The 26187-nt window shown below is 39.7% G+C and overlaps 2 protein-coding genes across 4 annotated transcripts; both read left to right on the forward strand.

The window, feature by feature from the left end:
* The first annotated feature begins 1079 nt into the window (after positions 1-1079).
* On the forward strand, positions 1080-9543 carry marveld2b (MARVEL domain containing 2b). 2 transcript variants are annotated; one of them, XM_028458491.1, is made up of 7 exons: positions 1080-1172; positions 3928-5128; positions 6329-6364; positions 6444-6610; positions 6692-6863; positions 8749-8799; positions 8934-9543. In XM_028458491.1, the coding sequence occupies exons 2-7, from the start codon at positions 3950-3952 to the stop codon at positions 9036-9038; spliced, it is 1710 nt and encodes a 569-aa protein (XP_028314292.1). In that variant the 5' UTR covers positions 1080-1172; positions 3928-3949; the 3' UTR covers positions 9039-9543. The 2 variants fall into 2 exon arrangements, with proteins under 2 accessions (XP_028314292.1, XP_028314290.1); XM_028458489.1 differs by having other exon boundaries at positions 8749-9543.
* Positions 9544-11133: 1590 nt separating this feature from the next.
* Positions 11134-25128, forward strand: oclnb (occludin b). Of its 2 annotated transcripts, none has more exons than XM_028458066.1 (9): positions 11134-11297; positions 13209-13252; positions 14007-14727; positions 16254-16418; positions 19276-19391; positions 20104-20205; positions 20284-20455; positions 22330-22371; positions 24971-25128. In XM_028458066.1, the coding sequence occupies exons 2-9, from the start codon at positions 13221-13223 to the stop codon at positions 25067-25069; spliced, it is 1449 nt and encodes a 482-aa protein (XP_028313867.1). In that variant the 5' UTR covers positions 11134-11297; positions 13209-13220; the 3' UTR covers positions 25070-25128. The 2 variants fall into 2 exon arrangements, with proteins under 2 accessions (XP_028313867.1, XP_028313866.1); XM_028458065.1 differs by having other exon boundaries at positions 11138-11297; positions 13198-13252.
* Positions 25129-26187: the final 1059 nt, after the last annotated feature.

The raw sequence follows: 26187 nt of genomic DNA on the forward strand, positions 1-26187 counted from the left end.
AAGCGTGAGAAATGTCAAGTGTGGCGTGTGGTGTGAGAATGCGTCAAATTGCATGACTGTCACACTCAAAGCGTGAGACTTGGCAGCTCTGTATTTATCCAGGTGAGCCATATCATATCTTGTTCTCATGCACGTTAATTTGAAACAGTGTTTGCTAATAAATTATGATAATAAAAAAAGAACCGAGTTTGATCTGTATACATGTCTTTTTATTTTTTTATTGCATGGGAGAGATGCCGCCCCCCGCTTCAGTGACTTTCATCAGGTCCGACTTGAGAGCTTTGCTAGTATAACAACAGTGTGAGTGCAGCTGCTCAGCCGGCCCTCCCCCTTCTCTGGTCTCCGTCCGGTGTAACCCACTGTCATGGTCTTTTACCTTGTGCTGAGATTGATTGTGAGCATGCGCACTCCAGGAAAATTCATTTATGCTACTTCCGCTTATCTTTTTTCTACTTCTGCCGTGCTGAGATTAAAAATGTAATTTCAAAGCTAAGGTTCAAAGCTAATGTTATTTGACGAGTGCTTAATGGCTCCTTTTCTTGGGGAAAAATCTACAACTGTTCAATACACGAGGCAGGAGAAATATGTTTTATAATGTATTCTATGCAGTTTTTTTTATTATTATTACATGCATTGAGTTTGTATTTTTTTTAAAAAATGTTTTATAATTTATTCAATGCAGTGTTTTTCATTATTACTTGTATTCTGTTTGGATAAAAATAAAACACATGTTGGAAGAAAAAAAAAACATGATTATAATAAAACTCCATACGAAAATAAATAATTTATTTTCCAAAAAAACATGATTATAATATACATTGCAGTAAATAACAATTAACCTAATTTAATTTAATTTTTAAAAATCAGTATAATCCAGCACGGGCACTGTTCGTAGTAGTCACGTACTGAGATTTTAAGATCTCAGCACGGAGGGAAATTTAGACCGTGACACCGGTCCGCCAGTCTGCTGAAACTGAAAAATCCGAGGTGAGGATGACGTACATGAACGCACCGCGGACCGGTCCGACCTGCCAGGTGGGTTTTGCGTATACACACACGCGCACACACACGCACGCACACACACACACACACACACACACACACTCACACACAGGTGACAGTGTGTGTTTCCTGTTTGTCGGACGCAGTTCGCTCCTCGTTCGGTGCCACAGGTGAGTGTTTCCTTTCACAATAAGACGCGCGTTAGTCAGAGTTTGGGACATTTTAATCTGGACACTTTGCTGTGGACGCGCTTGACTTGCCCGGACACCTGATTGGTGGCTGATCGCGTGTCACAGTCGGTGGAAGAGAATCAGGTGAAGTCTGAACTCTTTTCATCTCTCTTATTGTTCTCTGTTGTGTGATTGGTCAGAAATTTTATGTAGGCGTGGTTTGTGTTGTTCACTGTCCTGCTCTCTGGGTCGTGTGTGTGTGTGTGTGTGTGTGTGTGTGTGTGTGTGTGTGTGTGTGTGTGTGTGTGTGTGTGTGTGTGTGTGTGTGTGTTTTGGTGTTCCGGTTCGACTAGTGATCATGTTAGACAACGGAAGTCCAAAATGTTTGACCGTCACGTGATTCATGTAGACTGAATTTGTTCCCCGGAAGTTATTGGCGGGCCATTCGAATCAATTGACATAACTGGGATTTTCAGTACTTTGTTGTCAATAACTGCATTGATTTACAATATGTATACTGTCATATGTATGTGTGTATATAAAATATGTTTATGTAGTTCCATAAATAGTTTTTTTTTTTTTTTCCCTAACGTAAATTTGTTTTAAAGATGAGTGTAAACAGCGAGTTTACCTGCTTTTTTTTTTTTTTTTTTTTTTTACATAAATAAGGGTAACATTAATTTGGTTAAAAAACGTGTTGCAATGTATTGTATACAGGATGTATTCCTTTGAATTTTCTTGAATGTTCTTAAAGTTTAATGGTATTAAGAGCAATCACATCCCAACTTCTATTTAGAAGAATATATCTTTGGCTTGCATGTGCAGAAATCTGAAAAAAGGTGTCATTAAAAAACAAACCACATCCAGACATATTTATTATGTTTATACAGATATAAAAATAGACATTCGATTTTTACTATGCACTTATGTACCAAGATTAATTTGTTAAATAAACAAAACATTAATAACTTGTCATGCAGTTTGTCTGTGCCTTTCATACGTGGTGTCCTTGCATGTGGTCACCACCATGGTTTGCTGCGCTGCATGGGGATGCTCCAATCGCTCCGAAAAAGGAGTGAAAACGTATGGCTTCCCAGCCGAACCAGAGAGGAGAAAGAAATGGTTAGCCAAAGTCAGCAGGAGCCATCTCAAAATAAATCAGGATTATAACAATAGGGTAATCATATTCAAACACTTCATTTGCACTTTTTCACAAATAACACAATTGAAAAGCTTACTGTTTGATTTAAAAAAAAAAAAAAAAAAAAAGAAGATATGTAGCCTATGTGGGTAGATAAAACTGAGTTGTGTGAAGTAAACTCAGGTTATTCTACAGGCACATTTTTGGCATTAAGTAATTAATAACATTGACTACAGCAAAATAAATCATGTTTAAAAGTGTTTTCTCTAATTCCACATTGTTGGATGAAATGGCAATAATAAGATGTAACCTTGTGGTTAAGGCTGTGTGTTGCTAACTTTATCGTATAGTAACGTTAGCATATCCTCATTTGCTATCTGCTAATGATCCCTTAATCTACTAATTTAGCGGGGGATAATCCACTAACATGCTTTAATGCACACGTTAATGGGTTTAGATACACTGATAATAATAATAATAATAATAATAATATCCAGTATGATTATTTAAACGTCTTACCGTTCAAAAGTACATCAGAAAAGGTCTCATCTGCTTTAGCTTCATTACGCTGCAACAGTCAACTGCTCACTTCCGGGGAACGATTGTAGGCTTCATGAACCGCCATTGCTGTAAAAAAAAAAAACATACGAGTGAACGGTGTCGCAACTTTCTCTCTCTACGGCTCTGGTGTAAACATTAATGGCGTCACCATTTATGATGGTCACCAGTTGAAGTGATACACCCTCTCTTTTCCTCTCCAATTAATCTTCCTGCTCACATCTCCAAAACCTATGAATGCAATGAAGTTGCGCAAAACTTCGCGTTTGCACTCGGTCTTGTCAGACTGTGAAAATCGGTCTTGTCAGATTTGTTATGTTTTGACTTCTGAAGTATCAAAACATGATATGTAATATCATATTATGATATTGTAATATGTCGATAAAAGGGAAGTTAAATAATAAATAGAAAAATTCTGAAGTGAAATTTAGGGAAATTTTAAACAGAAAATATGTGTTTGGTAGACTGGAATCCTTCCTAATCTCCTTGTATTATTAAATGTTTAATACAGGCGATTAGTCTTGAAGCGCTCACAAGGCATTTGAGTTTTGGGGGTCTGAGCGGGGCGAGACAAACACGTGCAGAGTAACCAATTAAAACAATCAGTGAACGCGATGACAGTAGAGTGATATGCAAATAGGAAAATGGCGTGGGTGTACGGTACAGACTTACGGTTTCAAAGCCTCTTCTTGTTGTGGTTTCAATGATATATCCAGGTCTTTTAAAACAGAGCAGCGCGCAGCTTCGAACAACTTCTCTGTTGCCCAGCGCCTTGTTTGTTTTGACACTGCTTGTCGCAAGAGTTATCACGTTCTTTTTGTACAGCTCTGATTGGCTCGGTTTCTTTCGAGCCGAGGAAGTGAGCAGAAACGGCAGCATTACCATACCCACTTTCTTAAAAAGTAAGAAAGTGGGTGTGGTTTATTGCCAGGCTATGTGTATGGCTAAAACTGTTGTGAACCATCTTCAGCTGCGTTACCTACTGGACTAGCTTAACCACAACATGAAGCCAGCTGCTAGCTTCTTGCTGCTAACGCTCCTCCTTCATCTTCACAGTCGGTGCAGAGTCCCGTCCTCCATGTCTTCGGGAGTGTCTGGTTCCGCCTCCAGGTTCGACCGGGTCAGGGAGTTCCCCATCTACGACCAGGTTCCTGAGGGCTCCCTGGGCCGAGAATCCAGTCTTCCCTTGCCGCCGCCTCCACCGTCCCTCCATGGGACTTTACCGGCCGTCAGCTTGGACCCCCTTCCTCCTCCGCCTCTCCCGGATCAGCCAGCCGTCGGGCCTGAGGCCTACTTTCCCCCCAGCGATGACGATGAAGGTGACATCGACGCCATGGACATCAAACCGGTTCACCGCTTCATCCCAGACTCGGTCAAGAACTTCTTCCGCGGTAACAGCGGAACTCGTAGCGGCCGCGGTTGGTCACTGTCCCACACCACGCCTGGGGTTCCCTGCTCGCCGCCTCACTCTGCCCCTCCATCCCCGTCACTTCCTGGCTCCTACAAGGACCCGTACGGCGGCTCGGGCGGCAGCTACTCATCTCGGAAGGAGCATGATGCCCTGCTGTTGGGGGCCGACGCCCTGGACTCTGCCTCGGCCGTGCCCACCAACCTGTCGACGCAGACGTACCAGGAGAAGGTTGAGGAGTATCACCAGCGCTACGCCTACATGAAGTCCTGGGCCGGCCTGCTGAGGATCCTGGGCTTCCTACAGCTGCTGCTCGGCGGTGCCGTGTTCGCGTGCGTCTGCGCGTACGTCCACAAGGACAACGAGTGGTTCAACATGTATGGATACTCCTCGCCGCAGCTGTTTGGAGGCCTAGGCGGTGGCGTGGGGGGGTACGGGAGCAGTTATTACACTGGCCCCAAGACGCCCTTTGTCTTGGTGGTGGCCGGCTTGGCGTGGATTGCCACGGTGATCCTGGTGGTTCTGGGGTTGACGTTGTACTACCGGACCATCCTCCTGGACTCCTCATGGTGGCCCCTGACAGAGTGCGCCATCAACTTGGCACTGGCGGCACTGTACGTGGCGGCGGGGGTGGTGTACGTGCGGGACACCACCAGGGGTGGCATGTGCAACATGCCGGTCTTCAATAACGGCGTGAACGGAGCGTTCTGCCGCACCGAGGCCGGACAGACGGCCGCCATCGTCTTTATCTTCATCAACATGGTGCTGTACTTCATCAGTGCTGCCGTGTGCTTGAAGCTGTGGAGGCATGAGGCCGCCCGCATGAGGAGGGCCGCGCTCGAACACGAGGTCAGAGGTCACGTCTGGGTTTGAAGGAGCGAGTGTCAGGTTTTCCTTTTCTATGACAAGAATCACCATAAAATATTAGATTAGATTAGATAGACCGGTGGTTCTCAAACTTTTTTGGCTCAAGTATCCCATTTCTCTTATTTCTGAATCCAAGTACCGCGTTTGTCCAACTACATTTTGATCAGAATAGAATAGAATGCTTTATTGTCATTATACACAAAGTACAACAAAATTAAAAAGACAACTCTTGTAGTTCAAGATACAGAGAAAATAAAAAGAAAGATAAATAAGTCTATTAATGAGAGGAGCCACTAACATGATAAATAAACAAATTAATAGACGGTGAGAATTCTCTGAAAAAACAACTATGAGCACAATGATGGAATGAAAGAGTGATAACATACATCTTAAAGAATCTCATTCTGTAAATAATTGGAATGAAACAGTATTTAGTGCCTCCTGAATAGATTTCCAGTCATCTCCCGCCTGGTGTGGGACCAAAACGGACCTTTGTATTTTCAGTTTATGTTCTAATCAAGATCATTTTCATCATCAATATTATGATTATTATTTTCAACTAAAACCCCATATTTTTTTAATAATTTTCCACTTTCCATCTCTCAAGTACCCCCTGTAGTTACATTTAACTACATAGAAACACTGAGATAGACTATTAATCAGTATACACACCACCAAAGATCTATGCTATGAACTATTACATAATAATAAAATATTATGAATGAAATATTGATCATGTAAATAACCAATTTATTATTATTATTATTATTATTATTATTATTATTGTTATAGAAATTATAGCAATAAAAAAATTATAATACTAACATTAATATCTAATCATGTTATTTACAATAATGTATAATAATAATAAAATTGCATTCATTCATGTTTAAAAATAGATGTTTCCTAAATTAACAATAATGATATAATAATTCAGATAATTATAATAGTATAATAATGTGGTTTTAAGAATATTTATATCCCACTAAAGATTATTATAGTAATGTAATAATATTGATCTTTTTGTGATTTTCAATTGTGATCAATTATTTAGTTCAGATTGATTTCACCCTCACAGAGGACTCTTTCAATCTGTTTTCATTAGTGTGTGTTGATTTTCATGATGTTATAATGTCACAGTAATCAGTCAGTCTGTCTGTCTGTGTGTCTGTTTGTCTGTAGATGAGGACCGTGGAGTCTTCGATGCCGCTCTCCATCGTGAGTATCTGTTCATACGCTCGCTCGTCTCAGAACAAACGCTGACTCTAATAATAATAATAATGGATGACGCTCACAGCTGGGGGCGGGCTCTAGGGCCTCGGACGCCACGCCGCTGCCCACTGTTCAGCCCGACATCACGGACGCTGCCACGTACCGCACAGCTCAGATGGAGCCGGAGATCCTTCGAGGTCACATCCCTGCAGGACACATCCCCAAACCGGTGGTCATTGCAGACTATGTGGCGTGAGTCATTAACCATTAATAATCAATAATAATATGTGCCGTCAATGGTCAGCTGATCACTGCAGGTATCTCTGTCCTCAGTAAGTATCCCAGTATCCGTTCAGACGAGGAGAGGGACCAGTACAAGGCGGTGTTTAACGACCAGTATGCAGAGTACAGGGAGCTCCACGCTGAGGTCCAGGTCATGGCTCAGAAGTTCCAGGAAATGGACGACATGATGCACAGCCTCCCCGCTCGTCCCTCCAGCCAAATGGTTGGATGCTGCCATTTAGCACTGACGCTATCAGACCCTAACTGATGCTCACAGACGTTGACAGACTCTTACTGAAGCTAACAGTCCCTTACAGACACTCACAGTTGCTCACAGACGCTAACAGACGCTCACTGAATCTAACAGATACTAACAAATGCTCACAGACGCTCACTGAATCTAACTGACACTAACAGATGCTCAAAGACTCTCACTGATCCTAACAGACACTCACAGATGCTGACAGACTCACTGACCCTAACAGACAGACACAGACACTAACAGATGCTAACAGACGCTGACAGACTCTCACTGACCCTAACAGACACTAACAGACACTCACAGATGCTCACAGATGCTAACAGACGCTGACAGACTCTCACTGACCCGTACAGACACTCACAGACGCAGACGCTCACAGATGCTCACAGATACAGACGCTAACAGACACTCACTGATGCTAACAGACGCTCACAGACCCTGACAGAGGTTCAGCGCCTCACAGACACTAATAGACGCCCACAGACCCTAACAGACATCCAAAGACCCTAACAGACGTTCACTGACACTAACACACGCTCACAGACGCTAACAGGCACTCACAGACCCTAATAGACGCTCACAGACCCTAATAGACACTCACAGACCCTAATAGACGCTCACAGACCCTAATAGACACTCACAGACCCTAATAGACACTCACAGACCCTAATAGACGCTCACAGACCCTAATAGACACTCACAGACCCTAATAGACGCTCAGAGACCCTGATAGACACTCAGAGACCCTATTAGACGCTCACAGACCCTGATATACGCTCACAGACCCTAATAGACACTCAGAGACCCTAATAGACGTTCACTGACACTAACACGTTCACTGACACTAACACATGCTCACAGATGCTAACAGGCACTCACAGACCCTAATAGACGCTCACAGACCCTAATAGACACTCACAGACCCTAATAGACGCTCACAGACCCTAATAGACGCTCACAGACCCTAATAGACACTCACAGACCCTAATAGACGCTCAGAGACCCTGATAGACGCTCACAGACCTTAATAGACACTCACAGACCCTAATAGACACTCAGAGACCCTGATAGACACTCAGAGACCCTAATAGACGCTCACAGACCCTGATATACGCTCACAGACGCTAATAGACACTCAGAGACCCTAATAGACGTTCACTGACACTAACACGTTCACTGACACTAACACATGCTCACAGATGCTAACAGACACTCACTGATGCTAACAGACGCTCACAGACCCTGACAGACGTTCAGCGCCTCACAGACACTAATAGACACCCACAGACCCTAACAGACGTTCACTGACACTAACACGCTCACAGACGCTAACAGGCACTCACAGACCCTAATAGACGCTCACAGACCCTAATAAACACTCACAGACCCTAATAGACACTCACAGACCCTAATAGACGCTCAGAGACCCTGATAGACACTCACAGAACCTAATAGACGCTCACAGACCCTGATATACGCTCACAGACACTAATAGACACTCAGAGACCCTAATAGACGTTCACTGACACGTTCACGTTCACTGACACTAACACACGCTCACAGATGCTAACAGGCACTCACAGACCCTAATAGACACTCACAGACCCTAATAGGCGCTCACAGACCCTAATAGACGCTCACAGACCCTAATAGACACTCACAGACCCTAATAGACGCTCAGAGACCCTGATAGACGCTCACAGACCCTGATAGACGCTCACAGACCCTAATAGACACTCAGAGACCCTAATAGATGACCACAGACCCTGATAGACGCTCACAGACCCTAATAGACGCTCAGAGACCCTAATAGACGCTAATCGACACTCGCTGTGCTGTGTTTCAGGAGAAGGAACGCCTCGACCTCATCCTGATGGAATACCAGAAGAAGAAGAACGTAAGTCTTCAGTTGCAGTTTCTTCATCACAACTTTGTCAGTTTGCAGCTTCCAAAAGAAAAAGGTGTGTGCGTGTGTGTGTGTGTGTGTGTGTGTGTGTGTGTGTGTGTGTGTGCGTGTGCGTGTGTGTTCAGGATCCCACGTTTGTGGAGAAACGGGAGCGATGTGAGTACCTGAAAAACAAACTGTCACACATCAAGCAGAAGATCAACGAGTACAACAACAAGAGCCGTAGCTGAGGGAGAGAAAATGTCCATTCACACATCATTACATCATCATCACGACATCTGTGACAGAAGGAAGTGTGAAAGTATGTTTTTAGACTGATTTGCTGCAAGTTACACCTTTTTGTTTCATTCACTTCTCTGGAATCTAAGCTGCTGTTCTTAATCCTCCTGCAGCTTCTGACTGTTACTGTAGTGCATTTTATTTTGAAGGTCAGAGCTGTTACTCTGATTGCTTTTATTGCTCTGTGTGTGTGTGTGTGTGTGTGTGTGTGTGTGTGTGTGTGTGTGTGTGTGTGTGTGTGTGTGTGTGTGTGTGTGTGTGTGTGTGTGTGTGTGTGTGTGTGTGTGTGTGTGTGTGTGTGTGTGTGTGTGTGTGTGTGTGTGTGCGTGCGTGTCTGCGCGTGTGTAGTTTTTAAAAGAAAGTCATTTTTACTCACTGCTGCTCCCTGGATTCTTAATGATCCTGTGCTTTGATTGTTTTAATAAAAACGACAACAATAAAATCATTTTGTATCAACTTGTTTTTGTTGTTTTCGTGTTTTGATTATTTTTAAAGGTTTTTTTTTTTTTTCCCTATTTCTTAGATTTTTAAATCTGTAATAGTTTATTTTTCTGTTTTTATTTTCTAAGTTCTGTGTATAGATATTTTCTGCAATCTTCTAAAACATTATTCATTGTTTATATGGTTTTTTTCTATTTTTGTGCATGTTTTTAAATTGTATTTTAACTGTATTGCTTAAAAGTTTTTGTTGGTTTTTATTTTTATTTTTTTAACATTGTTTTAATCTTTTCAATTGTTTATCGGTGTATTTTGTTAGCTTTTGCAATTGTTCCCTTTGATTTATCTTTATTGTATGTGATTATTTTTTTTCGTTTTTATTGCTTTTTTTTTTTCTAGCAGTATTTTTGTAGTTTTCTCTTGGATTTTCCTGTTTTTCCCTATTATTTGAATTGTTTTTAATAGTTTGGAATATTTTCAATTGCTTGTAAATTTGTATTGATTTTAAATGTTTTGTATTGGTTTACGTGATTGTTTTTATATCTGTTTCAAATGCCTCTTTAGTTTTAGTCCAGACCATAAACAGATTTTTTTTTTTTATTACAGCCCAGGGCCAAAACCTGTGATTGATCTGATCTGAGGGTCACATGTTTAATATTCATGTCATCAATTAGAGTAATGACCTATCAGATCATTAACACAGGAAACAACAAAGGGTTTGTGTGTGTTTTATTACATTTATGTCTTTGTTTTGTGTATTACTTTTTTGTGTTTTTTCTCTCTCATTTTGTGTGTTTTTCTGTTATTTTGTGCATTCAGTTTGGGGGTTGAACAAAATTAGACTGAGAGCTGCACATGTCTGCTGTAGATGTTTCTTTTGTTTAAAACTGAAACTAAAATGTAAAAGACATTTTCCACCAATAAAGAAGAAGCTCCAACGCCTCTTTTAGGAGTTGATGGTTTGTACACAGACTGGTTATTCTGGGTTTGTGTGTGTGACGTGTGTGTGCGACAGGAACATTTGGTTGTTGTTTCTGGGATTCTTTTCATTCTTGGATAAAAAAACAACCAAAAACTCCCTGACATTTACATAAAATAAAAATATTGTGATATTTGATATGGTGACAAAACACCAACAGAAAGATATACTTTTGATTTAATTCTAACGTTTTTTATTAGGCATTATTTTTCATTCGATCATTTTGTCCATTTATTTTGGTTTTTCTTTGTCATTTGTGTGTCTTTGTAGTGATTTTGTGTTTTTATACTTGCATTTTGTGTGTTTTTGATGTCCATTTGTGTGTCTTTGTTGTCATTTGTGTGTTTTTGGTGTTATTTTGTGAGTTTTTGTAGTGATTTTGTGTTTTGTTTTGGTATAATTTTCTGTGTCTTTGTAGTGATTTTGTGTTATTACTTTCATTTTGTGTGTTGTTGGTGTCAATTTGTGTCTTTGTTGTCAATTTGTGTGTTTTTGGTGTCATTTTGTGCCTTTTTAGTGTTCATTTTGTGGTTAAATGTTGTGTATGTGCACCATGTTGCTGCTGTAAACAATGAAATGGTTTCCTCTTCATTTTTAGGACAGGTCCATCCTGTCTCACCTGCAGGGCGCGGAGCACGTGATGCGGTCACACCTGCTGCAGGCACGCCCCTTTATGGGGCTGAGCGCGCGGGGGATGCGCGGATAGGTTTGTGTGTTTTCACTGAGAGCGTCGATAGCAGAGGACACACACACGGACACACACGGACGCTGTGACACACACACACACGGACAGGTGAGTGTTTCAAAGGCCTCGCGGTGAAATGTGAAGAAAAGCTGCTGCGTTTTTGTGAAAGTTCTCTGGAAGAAAACGCCCTTCTTTCGCCTTTTTCCCCCAGCTGTTTTCACCTGAAATGACGTCATGTCATCTCCAATTTTCGGTCGTAGAAAAACATTTCCTTAATATTTCATCCAAATTTCTCTCTTATTTTTCAATATTCCGCTCAAATAAGGTGGTTGTCTGTTGTATTTGGTTGGTTTTTGTGGTGAATTTTGCTCAGTTTTTGGAATATTTTAAGGTTATTTATCGTCATTAAGGGGTTAATGTGGTTTAATTTGGTATCTGGGTGAAATAAATGTTTTCTGCGGCTGACCGACCTCATGATAAGGTTTTGTATTCGTTTTTTTTTTTTTTTTCTATCTATTTACAGGCTATTGTTCGTCACTCTTTTAATAATGTGGTAATTATTTGCTCTATTTAAGATCATTCGAGTTTTTTGGAGGTTGTTTGGTTTCTTTATTGACGTTTTGGTTTAGAAGTGGTGAGAAAAGTTTTGAAAATGTGTTTTCTGCAAAAGGTTTCACATAAAATGAATAGATTTCACAAATGAAAGTATTGCATAAGAACACTTTCATCCATTCTTCATCATTCATTTTCATTCTGTGATTCATTCTGGTGAGTTTGTCTATTTAAAAGTTTCTTTTTTAATGTTCATTAATATGTAGTCTTTATTTAGGTTTTCTTGCTCTATTCTAAGGTTATTTGGGTTATTTTTTATTTTATTTTATGTGTTTAATAGACACTGTTAAACCTCTGTGTACATGACACTTTTCTATTATCAGGTTGTTGATTATTTTTGTCTCATGTTGTAATTAATTCTGGTGGTTTTTGGTCTATTTTAAGTTTATTTAGTCTCTTCGGTGTCATTTTGTTTTTAATTAGGATTATATCTGCTATTTTTGGTTGAAGAGAAAAGTTGTCAAAATGTGTTTTCTGACGTAGCATTTTCATTTTTAGTTTATTGATTTACCACATAAATGCCTACATATTTTATACTTTAATCCATTCTGACTATCTGGTTGCTGGATCTTTCCCCCCACTTTATTTAAGTAATTAAGGCTTTTGGGATCCCATTTTTGTCTCGTTATTGCCATATATATATATATATATATATATATATATATATATATATATATATATATATATATAGTGGTTGTTTTGTGGTTTAATTTGATAAAGATTATTCATGTACATCTTTTTTTATGCTTTATTTTTTTATATAGAGGTTTAATGTGGTTTTGGTTTTTTTAGAGGTGTTTTTGTCTTTTAATTGTTTGTTTTTTATTAATTCTGGTAGTTTTCCCGGTTCATTTTAAGGCCAGTGCTTATTTTGTTCTCATTTATGTCACTTTGGGATTGTTTCTGCTCCATTTTAAGGTTATTTACCTTAAAAGTTTGTCTCTTACCCTAAAAAGTTTTTCTTTTTTGTCATTTAGTCCTTAAATGTTTTTTCTTCTCTGAAAGGATGTATTTTAATGTGTGCTGTTATTTGGACCAACCACGTAAAACCTACTCTTTCATTGATTCTTCAGCTTTTTTTATCCTGCGACTAAATTTGTTTTTTGTCCCTCATCATCACTTTGATGAATTATGCTTTATCCTGGTTTTCTGTGGAAGATGTTGTGTGTTTGTGAGGAAACCTGAGACTAGCCGCTGTCACTGTCCTCATCACCGTGTGTCAGTTTACAACACCTAACATTAGTGTGTGTGTGTGTGTGTGTGTGTGTGTGTGTGTGTGTGTGTGTGTGTGTGTGTGTGTGTGTGTGTGTGTGTGTGTGTGTGTGTGTGTGTGTGTGTGTGTGTGTGTGTGTGTGTGTGTGTGTGTGTGTGTGTGTGTGTGTGCGCCCTCACTCAGCTGAACTGCAGTCCCTCCTCAAGATGCCGAGCCACAATCACAACAATGGCAAACAGTGAGTTCAGCCTCCGTCGCACACATTCAAACACAACACAAATCTTTGGGAAAGTTTTAACATCACAGTGTTGAGAAAATCTCTCTTTTTTTCATTTTCATGTCCACAAACAGACAACATTGTTTCAGGATCTGACTTAAATAAAGTACTTCTGATTCTGATTAAAAAGGCATGATTTCATCTTAGAATCATGATTGTTCAACTGGAAAGATGAGAAAGAAAATTTAAAGTAAACTCATCCCAGAAATACAAAAGATAAAACACATTTCTCATATTCCTTCCAGACAAATTTCCTCTGGGAATTATTGTCATTTTACTTGTTTTTGTAGTCAGTTTGTGTGTCTTTGTAGTGATTTTGTGTTTTTATTTTCAATTTTTTTGTGTTTTCGGTGTCCATTTGTGTGTCTTTGTTGTCAATTTGTTTGATTTTGGTGTCAATTTGTGTCTTTGTTGTGATTTTGTGTTTTTTATTTTCATTTTGTGTGTTTGTGGTGTCCATTTGTGTATCTGTGTTGTCAATTTGTTAGTCTTTGTAGTGATTTTATTTTTTGTTTTGTGTGTTTTTGGTGTCATTGTAGTGATTTTGTTTTTTAATTTTGTGTGTCTTTGTTGTTGAGAGGGTCAAAGGGTAAAGGGGCGGGGCTCTGTCATCAGGTTCAAATATTGGTTAGAATCATCTCATGGGGCCGATAAGGTGAAGTGAGAAACATGTTGAAGTACGTTTGTGATAACTCTTGTTCTTCCTCCTCCTCAGCCGGTACCGGCACAGCGAGCATGTGTCCAACCCGAACTTCTACTACCCCAATGATAAGGTGCTCCACTACTACCGCTGGACCTCGCCACCAGGCGTGATGAAGATCCTGTGCATCATCATTATCATCATGTGCGTGGCAGTGTTCGCCTGCGTTGCCTCCACTCTGGCCTGGGACTACGACATGAGCCTGATGGGCGGCGGAGCCGGACTGCTGCCTGGGGTCGGCGGCGGTAACTTGGGAGGGGGAACCTACGGCGCTGGCGGCGTCTATGGGGGCGGGGCCTATGGCGGCAGCTACCCAGGCTACGGCAGCTCCTATGGCGGCTCCATTGGCAGTGGTGGCTCCTATGGTGGATACGGTGGCGCATATGGAGGAGCGCAGATGGACCCCAAGGCAGGGAAGGCTTTCATCATTGCCATCGCTGCCATTACTTTCATCGCTGTGCTCATCATCTTCATCATGGTGATCTCAAGGCAGAGCTCCTCACGGTCTGATAAGTTCTACCTGGCAACGACCGTGATCTGTGCCATCCTGGCCTTCCTGATGATCATCGCCACCATCGTGTACCTGGTGGCAGTGAACCCCACGGCACAGTCCACTGGGTCCATTTACTACAACCAGATCCGTCAGCTGTGCGCTCAGTACCAGAACCAAAACCAGGCCCAGGGAATCTTCCTGAACCAGTACCTTTACCATTACTGCGTGGTGGAGCCGCAGGAGGTCAGCTCACCTTTACCCACTCACTTTCCAGTTAGAGCATTACCTGTGTCAATTAGCGTGACCAAAGTGTCTGACGCAATCAAAATGTGGGCTGATCACAACACAACAACAGTCATAGAAAAGGTCATAACCACGTTGTCACTGAGATTAGGTGTGAGTTAACATAACACTAGTAGCAGATAGCAGAGCACTGTAACAATTAGCAACATTTTTGCGGGAGTTACTACGATAACCCTCATCGGGATAACAGTGTCACTTAGCAGGATAACGGTTAGCATAATAATAGTTTCAGTTAGCATGACGATGCCAATTAGCACAAATTCTGTATCAGCAAAATAACGTGTCCGTCTGCTAGCTGATAGCTTAGCATGATAGCTGTAACAATTAGTGTAACTTTTGTGTAAGTTACTACAATAACGGAATCATCAATTAGCACCATAACTGTCAGTTAGCACTAACAGTTGCAGTTAGCACATTATTTGTCCGCTAATGGTGTGAGTTAGCAGGATTAGTGGTTCAGAATCAGAATCAGAATTCCTTTAATAAACCCAGGGGGAAATTGCTGGTTGGTTAGCAGCAAGGTGTGAGTTAACGCTGGCAGTTCAATAACAATTTTAGTTCACGTAATAATAGAACGTCAGTTAATGCAGTGATGACACATTTGATAAGACAAGGTACTAAAGTCATAATTTGTCAGAACAATAACAGAAAACAGTAGTAATTTGTGTAGGGAATCCAATTACCTCAAGTCCATTTCTTATTTCTGCATCATTTTCGCATTAGCTTACGCATTTACGTTTGGTTTACGTTTCATAATTTTTTCGTGTTTAGATTACTTTTCTGGATATTAAACTTCCTGGGATCTTAGCTAGCATGCTAAGCATGGAGTCAGCTACTTATAATAATTGTATTATCATATGTTTCAGATGACATCACAGATGACAGATGACATCACACCAGATTAATTTGGCGAGAAACGGGAGTGTCTGTTTGCTACACTGTTAGACCCTCAGCCGTCTGTTTAACAGGACTAATCCCATTGAAATGTGTGACATGGTTCCAAAACTTGCATGTGAGGGTTTAATTCGTGCAAAAGAGTTTTCCCTTTCATTTTTAGTGAAATACTACAAACCGATGAATCACCCTCAAGTTTTGCATGAAATGTGATTATGTAGCGTCAGATTTTGAACGCGATTATGAGGGAAAATTTAAATTTTCTTCTGTTTGCTAAACCTGAAAAACATCCTGTCACCCGTTTTAGAATAGAATTGACTTGTATTGTCATTACACATTGGTAATGAAATTGGGTGCTCAGGACAAAAATGGGGAAAATTGTGTGTATATATGTGATGTTTGTACCAAGTCATGCATGCGAGACATTTCCGCGTCATGTTAAAGCCTGATTTTTGGTGACGTGTCTGTAAAGCATGTATGATAATAACTCTGTACACAATTAAAGGAGATGGTTTGTTAGTAAATGTGTGACGTGTTGTTAGCCTCCCTCTGACGCTCTGTGGTCTCTGCAGGCCATCGCCATTGTCCTGGGCTTCCTGGTGTTTGTGGGTCTCATCATCCTACTGGTTTTTGCCGTTCGGACCCGAGCTCAGATCAGGCGCTGGGGACAGGATCGCATCATGTGGGAGGAGGTGAAGGTGATGCGAACTGGGATGAACAACAGCGTCGGGGAGTGGGTGAGTCCATGCATGGGAATCAGGATTATAGATTTCCAAACACGGGAACAACAACGGGATGAGTGGGATTTGGGTCCTCTCTGGGTTTTGTGTTAAACACAGGTTTTTCTGTCTATTTATTCAGTTTGTCTTGTGTTGTGTCTCTAGTCTTGTTTGTCTTTGATTTGATGAAAGCGTAACATTTGGGGGCTTGTACAGGATCATTTTTGTAGGAATGTAGTCTAAAGCAGTGGTTCTCAAACTTTTTTGGCTCAAGTACCCATTTTCTCTTATATCTGAATCAAATTTAGAATTCTATGAAAAAAAACAACTTTAGAGCGAAATGATGGCATGAATCAGTGTTAACACACATTTTAAAGAATTTTCTTTTGTAAACAAGAGTGGAATGAAACAGTATTTCCTCCTGAACAGATTTATTTCTATAGATTTGATCATTTTTGGTCTTATCCCGCCTGGTGTGGGACCAAGACTGACCCTTGTATTGTTAGTCCATGTTCTGATCAGGATTATTTCATAATAATGATTATGATTTGAATTTTTAACTAAAAATACAAATTATAAAACCCCATATTTGTAATGCTTTAATTTATTAGGTTTCCATTCTCTCTCTTTCTCAAGTACCTCCTGTACTGCCATCGCGTGCAAGTTACATTTAGATAAGAGGTAGGGCTTTAACAGTACGCATTTTAAATGTACAGTATAAAGATGAAGACAGGAAAAAATGACAAAGAAAACTCCCACAAAGGAATTGTAAGAAATTCTCAATTTTGTGTAAGTAGTGAAAGGCGAAGTCCTGAGGCCATGAAAAACGACAGCCTTAGTGTAGACGCTGACAGTAGAAACCTGATGCTGTGTGTGTGTGTGTGTGTGTGTGTGTGTGTGTGTGTGTGTGTGTGTGTGTGTGTGTGTGTGTGTGTGTGTGTGTGTGTGTGTGTGTGTGTGTGTGTGTGTGTGTGTGTGTGTGTGTGTGTGTGTGTGTGTGTGTGTGTGTGTGTGTGTGTGTGTGTGTGTGTGTGTGTGTGGACAGGCTGGGACGGTTTAATTTCTAGTTTCTGGGTGTGGTCTTTCTGTCCGCTCTGAGTTTCAGCTGAAGGTGTCCTGCAGGTCAGGATCGTTCCTCAATCGTACGTTTCTACTCGTGTACACCATAAACTGTCACTGCTTTCACTCTCGCCACCTGTCTGCAGTGTGTTTGTGGTAAAGACTGTATTTTTGTCATGGTCATGCTGACCTAAAACAGCAGCTTAGTTGTCATTCCCCTCGCTCTCAGCCCTAGAGTTCCTGTAAATAGGATAGGTTGATGGTGTCTCTGGTATTTCAGCACGCACAGAGAAGTGGAGGAACCAGTCTGTCCTGACAACTCATCCTACAACACTTCTTTTGTTTGTCATCGTCAGATGAAAGTAGGACAAAGTCTGAGAGGAATCAGCAAAACACAAGCCAATCACAACTGACGAGACACTAAAGATCTGAAACTGAACACCATCCCATAATAATCCTTATTCTCCAAATTGAAGCCTTAGTGGCCACGGTTACAGGATGTTTTTTTTTTTTTTTTTTTTAAATCGGAGCTAAATATATATACCAGAAAAAACACAGAACAAACCCTTTGTTTTTGGCCCCAAATGGAAAACCATATAATAAGAACTGTTTCCACTTTTATTTAGATTGTAGTTTTGAAGCAGCAACTGGACAATAATAATAATAATAATACTGTTTCACTTCGGTCAGCTGAGAAGGAGATAGAAGACCGTACTTAGGCCAAACAAAGACAATGGTTAGTGCAACGGCTGCTCTACCTCCATCGACAGGATGTTAAGTGGAAGGAGAACTCTATAATGACCCGCGTCATTAGTGAAGCTCTGTGTCCTGGTGCAGGGCCTTATGTCCCTGATGTCTGTGTGTAATGTGGCCGTGGGAATGTCTCATGTTTATGCGTCTTTCCATCAACTATTCTCATTATCCATATCTTCTAAGACTCTTATTAGATAAATAGTCTTAGCTCGAGTCCAGCTTTGGGTGGCCCTCTTGGATTATGTCATCACTAGTACGTCATTGTGAAAGGACGAGCATGCGCAGAACTACTAGAATTAATTTAAAGCAGAATTAAACTTTTAAAAAGGTCAAGGAATTATGAAATTTGGAATTAAAATCAGAACAAACCAGTCGGAATGGCCATTTTCATTCAGAAGTAGGTGTTTACAAGGGGATTTTTAATATTTTTAAAGAGGATTTAACTGTTTTTCTAAAATTAAAGGGGAATTAAAGCTCTAATGTAAAGATGGCCAGTAACATGTTTGAAAGAAATCATTCTACCTAATCTAATAATCCTTGTATTTTAATCCACCGTGAGCTCTGAACAAACATCACAGCTCAGCAGCTTTAACATCTAACAATCCGGTGATCTCCAAACAATCACATCATCTATACAAGCATCACATTCTTGTTGTCTCCTGTTTGTTTCTGTCATGTCGTTTAGTCTCTTATCGCTGTGTATCTTTTTTTGTTGTTTTGTGTGTAATTTTGTACTTTTTCTTTAGTTTTATGTGTCTTTTTTTTGTGTTTCCATTGTCAGTTTTACTGCATCACAGTCTGTGTGAGGATGAGTTTGAAAAATTGAAGAATATATGAATATATAGTTCTTTATGAAATTTGACTCAGTTACATTGTAATGTTTCATCTGGATTGTGTATTTACTCTTGATATTTCTAAAAAAAAGAAATTGTCATACATTGTGACCTACTGTATGTTTATTAAAGGGGATAGAAATGTGTTCCAAGGCTTCAAAGTGTGAATGATCCTGGTAACATGATCATTAAAAATGAAAGATGCTGCTTCCTGTGTGTCTGACCTGCAGGTGAGCAAAGTGTCGGGTGAGCCCGAGGTGATGCTTCATGCTCCCAACGAGCTGCTGAGAGGATCCAGAGATTACCTGGACACCGTGGATCAGAACAGGCCTCTGTACCTGCCAGGGTGAGGTCTGCTGCACACACATCCACACGACCACACATGGGGGCCACATGTGGCCCTCAGTCTAATTTTGTTCCGCCGGTAATGACAAAATTACTCCAAAAACACACATACAAAAATGACTTGCACATCACACAAGATGACCACAAAAATACAAAAAATTATATAAAAACACACAAAACAACAAAAAACATACAAAATGATAGGAAGATAAACAAAACCAGAATAAAAATATGCAAAATGACTCAAAAAACACACAACAACAAAAATGACTTTGCAAAGCACACAAGATGATCAAAAAAATACACAAAGTGATAGGAAACACACTATACAACAAAAAAAAAAACATTTGAGAGAGAAATATGCAAAACGAGAACGAAAATGTACAAAATTACTCCAAAAGCACATATTATGACAACAAAAATGACTTGCAAATCACACAAGATGACCACAAAATTATATAAAAAGACACAAAACAAGAACAAAAACATACAAAATAAGAGAAAAATATGCATATGTTAGGTATTAATGAGAATGAAAATATGCAAAATGACTCCAAAAACACACATTGATGAGTTGCTCATCTCTGAGTGTAAATGTGAAAACTTCAGTGGAGGAAGTTTCGTCTCGTCCACATGTTTCAGGGCTTTTTCCTCATAGCCTGTGCAGCGGCCGTTTCATATTCCCTCTGAACAAAAACATTCATGTTTTGCAGGGACTCGGACATCAACAGCTCTGTGGACCTGAAGCCCAAACTGAGGGATTACGACGGAGCGGAGTCTGGAGACGATCTGGACGAGGAGGAGGACTTCAGCATGTGAGTTCCTGCTCCTCTCAGTTCAGCATCAGAATTCTGGTAGTCTAAGGAATAATTAGACCTGCTCCTCGTCCTCAGCCTGTTTCCTCCCATCTTGGACGAGCAGGAGCGTCTGACCTATAAGAGGGAGTTTGACCTGGACCATCAGGAGTACCGAGACCTGCAGGCTGAGCTGGACTCTGTGAACCGGGAGCTGGCAGACCTGGACCGGGATCTGAGCCGACAGCCTGAGGGAAGTCCTCAGTACCTGGTGAGAGCAGCAGCTGCAGATCAATAAGCTGCAGCTTTGATTGATCTGATGCACACACACAAATGTGCACACTAACAGCCACGCACTAACCAATACACACACACACACTAACAGACACGCCCTAACCAATACACACACAAGCACACACATTCACTAACAGAAACGCATGCTCACACACTCACGCACACACGCACGCACACCAACAGACACATGTACACGGACTAACAAACACACCCTATAACAGACACACACACACACTCACTGACTGAGACAAACACACGCACGCAAGCGCGCGCACACGTGCATTCGTCTTCAGTCTTTGTCCAATACATATTTTTTTATTCACAGTTAGTGTTATGAAAAAACTCTATACTGAATGAAGTATCAATACTAAAAAGTGAGTATCAGATACGATTAGTCTGTAAGTCTCGGAATCGACCAATGAAAACGGTAAAACACAGAAAAGGACAGAATCAACATGAAACGCCGTCACCGTGAGGCAAGGAACGTTTTTTTTTTTTTTTAATAGGGAATTGTTCTGGGGACCACTGATAAGGTGCACCGCCCTCCCCCCTTCTGCCCTGGCTGCATTAAACACTGTCTAAAATTGCCACAAAAAAAAACTGTGCACATCATTACTGACTTTTAAATCAGAGCCACCAGTGCCCGTTTAACTTTGCTGTGCTTGTAAAACTCTGTCCGTTTCTCGTCAAGCGCTGCTGTGCTCCGTGAAAACATGATCACCTTTAATCAGCTTCACCTGCTCAGTGTTTAAACAACATCTCATCAGAGCTACAGAAGATCTGTGGATAAAGTTGTTCTGTTGTTGTGGATGAGACCATCGATGCCAGGGATTGTAGAGTCTGAAACCATTTGTTTATGTGTAATCATTATGGCCTGGAATGATGTCATCAGGATCATTTAAATTAAGTTTTGATAAACTTCATTTGAATTAACCTAAACAATGAACCTGATCAGATTCAGCAAACCATTGATCCCTGAGGGGAAATTGGTGACTGTGACATTAATGCTGTCCTCATACATTTTTATATAACATAAATAATTAAAAAGGAGCACTCAGAATAATCAATGTCACTACAACTTAAATCTACCTTTTAATTGTGTGTTACTTTATTTTTTACATAATTTTTTTTTTTTATTAGTATTTATTTTGTATTATATTTTTTCTGAAAAAAAATGAATAATATTTCTTAAAAAAAACTGAACTTAAAAAAAATTAAAGTGGAAAACATGGAACTTGGAAAAAAAAAATGGACTTTGAAAAAAAATAAAACAGATTTTATAGGGCCCTCATCATAACACTGAGTTAGCTGATGTCAGCACAGCTGCAGCATGGCTAGTGCTGCTGCTGGGGGGCCTGCGCAAACAGCTTTAGTCAAAAATGAGAAGGGAAAATTTGCTAAATTTTGTTATACTTTCTGAAAAAAGTTTAATAGTTTTTGTTGTTGACAAGTGTTGGTAAATGTTGCACTACATTTCACTTAATTTAAGAATACTTTGTATATTGTTCATAGTTTGTATTTTCAATTTTATTTAAGGAAATTATGCTATTAAATGTTTCTTTTTTTGCCCCGTGGTATCGAGTTTTTTTTTTTTTCCCCTTCTGAGTATCGACATCAAGTTTGAAATTCTAGTATCGTGACAACCCTATTCACACTGTCGCCAGGATGTTGGCTGGCCTTTCGTTGCCATGGGAACCCTCTGGATGGATGATGCACATGCTGACACACTTTTGACTACTGCCAGTTTTTTACAGAAACTCTGTTTTTGCTAATCCAGACTGATAATCCAAAGTTTAGTAAATCTAATGATCCTAATGTGTTGGTTGATGTTGTTTCTCTATTTGTTTGCAGGACACTCTGAGTGAATTCACCAAACTGAAGAATCTGAAGAAGGTTGGCCTGTTATTAATATTTATTTTATTGTTGTCATTGCTTCTGTTGCTGATTTTATCATTGTCATCATTTTCTGTTATTGTGTCTTGTTTTTTCTCATTGTTGTTAGTCTCGTACTGTGAAGCTGGGTTAACCAAACATTCACAATATTTCCAGCAAGTTCCTTTTGTCTTTTTTTTTTTTTGAATGACTATTTTTCAGGAAGTTTACTTTGATCTCCTGACATGATCCTGCTAAAATTATTACGCTGAAGTCATGGACCAAACTGTGTTCGAGCAATTTGCCGCCTGGAGGAGATAGAAAAAACACAGGGTGGCCAGATAAGGGCACATCAAAGCGATCAGCAAACACCTCTGAGGAAGACAAGACTGACAGTTGGCTGTCAAAGCATGTCAGGAGATCAAAGTAATTTTACTGACAATAGTTGTCTGAATAAGAGAAAACCTGAACATATTAAATATTCCAAATCGCCGAGCAGCTGTACTACGAAGCAGGTTATCAACACGTTCACTGAAGCCAGGTGATTCTAAAAGGGGTGGAGATTGCAGCATCTGACCAATCACAGCGCACCATTGCAACTTAAGTTATGTACTATGGTGGAACAGCTTCGTAGTTCAGGCTCATCATCGTCAATGTTGTTGTTTTCATCATGGCTATTCTTTGTTGTTGTCATTATGGGCCTGTACTTATTGCGTTAACTTCCAGGATATATTCAGTGTGTGCTGTACTACGACGCTGGTTAATTTCTTACCGGGCTAAATCATCGTGGTATCTTAGGCTGAACTCCTAACCTGGGACCAGGTTATGAAGTGGATAACATCTGAGCGAGTACTAAAGTCCCGCCTCCTGACAAATCAGTTCTCTTGGAAAATGACCTGCCCATTGTCAGAAGATCCTGGTTGGTGCAGATCTGACAGCTGCGTTTAGGAAAGAAAGATTATTAATGGTAAATGCAATCTGTTCATTTACCGATTACATCCTTTAGGAAAGCTATAGACTTATATCTGATGAAGCCTGTGTTAGACACACTCTGTATTAGGGATGTAACGATTAATCGTAAGGCAGTTAAAAATCGATTCATAGGTATCAAGGTTCACATCGATGCTGTGAAAATTGAATCGCAGTACTTTTTTTAACCAGCAGAGGGTGCTATCCAGAAGTCATGGCGGCGGGCGAAATCTGCTAATACTTTCTTTCTGGCCGCCTTCTACTCTTAAACATATTCATAAATGATTCATTACCCCTTTAGCACCAAAAGAATGTCTGTAATATTAAGTGGATATCTGTAAAAGTCACGTTTTTCTATTAACTCTGTCTGCTAGCATAGCATCTCTTCTTCACTGCACTTCGCTGCATCCCAACCGACCACTGTGTTACCATCGCCCTCTGCTGGTTCAAACAAATATCTGACGCAAATACAGTGCAGACTGTTTGTTTTCTTAAGGTCCAGTTGTTAAGTCACAAAATACATTTTCAGTTGCACTTTTAAAAAGAAAAATAACTATTATGCAGTTTTGTATTGTTTACTATGGAACCAGAATTTAAATGAATAGGCTTCTTCATTTGTATTATTCCTTTATTTATTTCATTCAAGATTTATTTTTAGTTAAATTGCATTGTTTGAATAGTTCATCAAGGGATTCTTTTGACAATGAAAAATAAAAGGAAAATAGTACAGTATTTTCTAAAAAATAAAGGAATATTTTTCAGTCATTTAAGTACAGTCCCATTTTGTAAAATGAATCGTATCGTGAACCCAGTATCGTGAATCGAATCGTATCGGGAGTTGAGTGAATCGTTACATCCCTACTCTGTATGTATGAATGGATCAACTCATTCATTCTTTGATTCATTCATTCATATGCTATAGTGATGCTGACTGCATCAGCAGGAACATACTACAGTAAAACAATGTGCTCTCATCTCAGTGTGTGTGTGTGATCAATAGAGGAGGAGTATCTGAATGTAAACACGTCTATGATGTAATAAAGTGAAACTGATCAGAGCGCTGTTTGATTAGCATCCCGTGAATTAATATTGTATAATCTCACGCTTTTATGTATTACAGTGTGAACAGCTTCCTGGCTGTGTTCCTTCCTTCCTGCTTTTTCTGCAGCAACAGTGTTGTTTTTGGTCTGAATTATGCATTTTAATTATTCAAGTTTTTTTTTTTTTTTTTTTTTTTAATTATTCCTCAATTGTGACGTAAGTTGCTCTACACAGCTTCTCCATGTTTGTGATTGGTCTGACACTGCTATCCCCACTTCAATCACCTCGCTTAAGTAAGCATGTCTCTATCCTGCTTCGGGGCTCTCTGACAGAGAATGTTTGGTTCGGTGAAGCTAACGGAGATAAATCAGGATATACTGATCCAGCTTTAGAGTACAGGCCTTATAATATTTACAATTATCTGTGGTGGTGTTGTAATCATTACTGTTTATTTTGTTTTCAGTCATTGTTATTGATAATAACTTGTCATTAATAATCTAATAATTCTCAGTCACAACTTATTTATTATTCATTACAGTTAGCTGATTTATTACCATTATTGTAATCCTTCTTCACCTCTAAACCTGTTTTCATTGTTTGTATCTTGCAGTCTGCGAACTACCAGCTGAAGAAGAAGAGATGTAAATACCTTCGCTCCAAACTGTCGCACATTAAGAGGAAGATCAGCGAGTATGACCGCCGGCCCTAAAACCCCTCTTTTTAAAAAAAAAAAAACCAAAAAAAAAAAACCAATGAATTAACTAATGATCCGATTGAGCTGCAGTTTTTGATCCCATTGTGTTTTTAATGATCCAGCTTTGAGCTCTGAGCATCTCTGAACAACAAACATATGACAGTGTTCTCAGGGACTGAGAGGATTTTAGTGTGGTTTTTACTTTATAGCTTTTATTTTTGTAACGCTGGGGACAGGAAGTTATTGTAAATAAAATGTGTTTATTTTAATGGACCGTTTGTTTGTGATGACCTCATCACTCAGAGAGCTGTAGCATGCTGTGATTCACTGTGATATTAAACAATGTACCACCATTCTGCTTCTTTCATTAAAGTGGAGACAAACCGTCTCAGCAATAAACCAACAATTCATCATTGATTTGGACCACAATAGGCCGAGTCCATTGGAACACACAATCACTGTGAAGTACACACAAAAAATTCCACTAAAACGCACGACGGCAGAAAAATAAAAAGCATACAAAGTGATTACAAAAATAGACCAAGAACACAAAATGACACCAAACATTAAATAAACTCTGAAAACACAAAAAATACCCATGACAAGAAAAATGCACAGTGACTCCATAAACTACACAAAATAATACATAAAACAACAAAAATCCCAATTCTTTATTTTATTTAAATGACTCAACAAACAAATAGTATGAAAACGGTAAAAACACAAAACTAAACTTAAAAAAAAAGGTTCCCAGAGGAATAAGATCATCTTCTTTAGGGGCCTGTACTACGAAGCTAGATAACACACACACACTGTGAGGGAAATGTGTTGCTTAGTGAATCTGTTGGAATTTAAAATCAATAACTTCATCAGAATCAGAAATGTTTTTAATGGCCATGAACAGTTTTAAGGACAGTACAAGGAATTTGTCTTGGTAGTTGATGCACAAAACAAACAACAAAAAAAATAAAAAACAAAGAACAACCCAGCAACAATAATAATAATAATGATAAATATAAAGGATGAGGGATAAATAAAGGATAGATAGAGAATAAAGGCTAAATAGGATAAATATAAATATATATATATGGAGGTGGTGATCGGGTGTGGGGGGGGGAGGTTCTGGTCCTGAT

This window comes from Gouania willdenowi, chromosome 9 (assembly GCF_900634775.1).
Source record: "Gouania willdenowi chromosome 9, fGouWil2.1, whole genome shotgun sequence".
Classification (NCBI taxonomy): Eukaryota; Metazoa; Chordata; class Actinopteri; order Blenniiformes; family Gobiesocidae; genus Gouania; species Gouania willdenowi.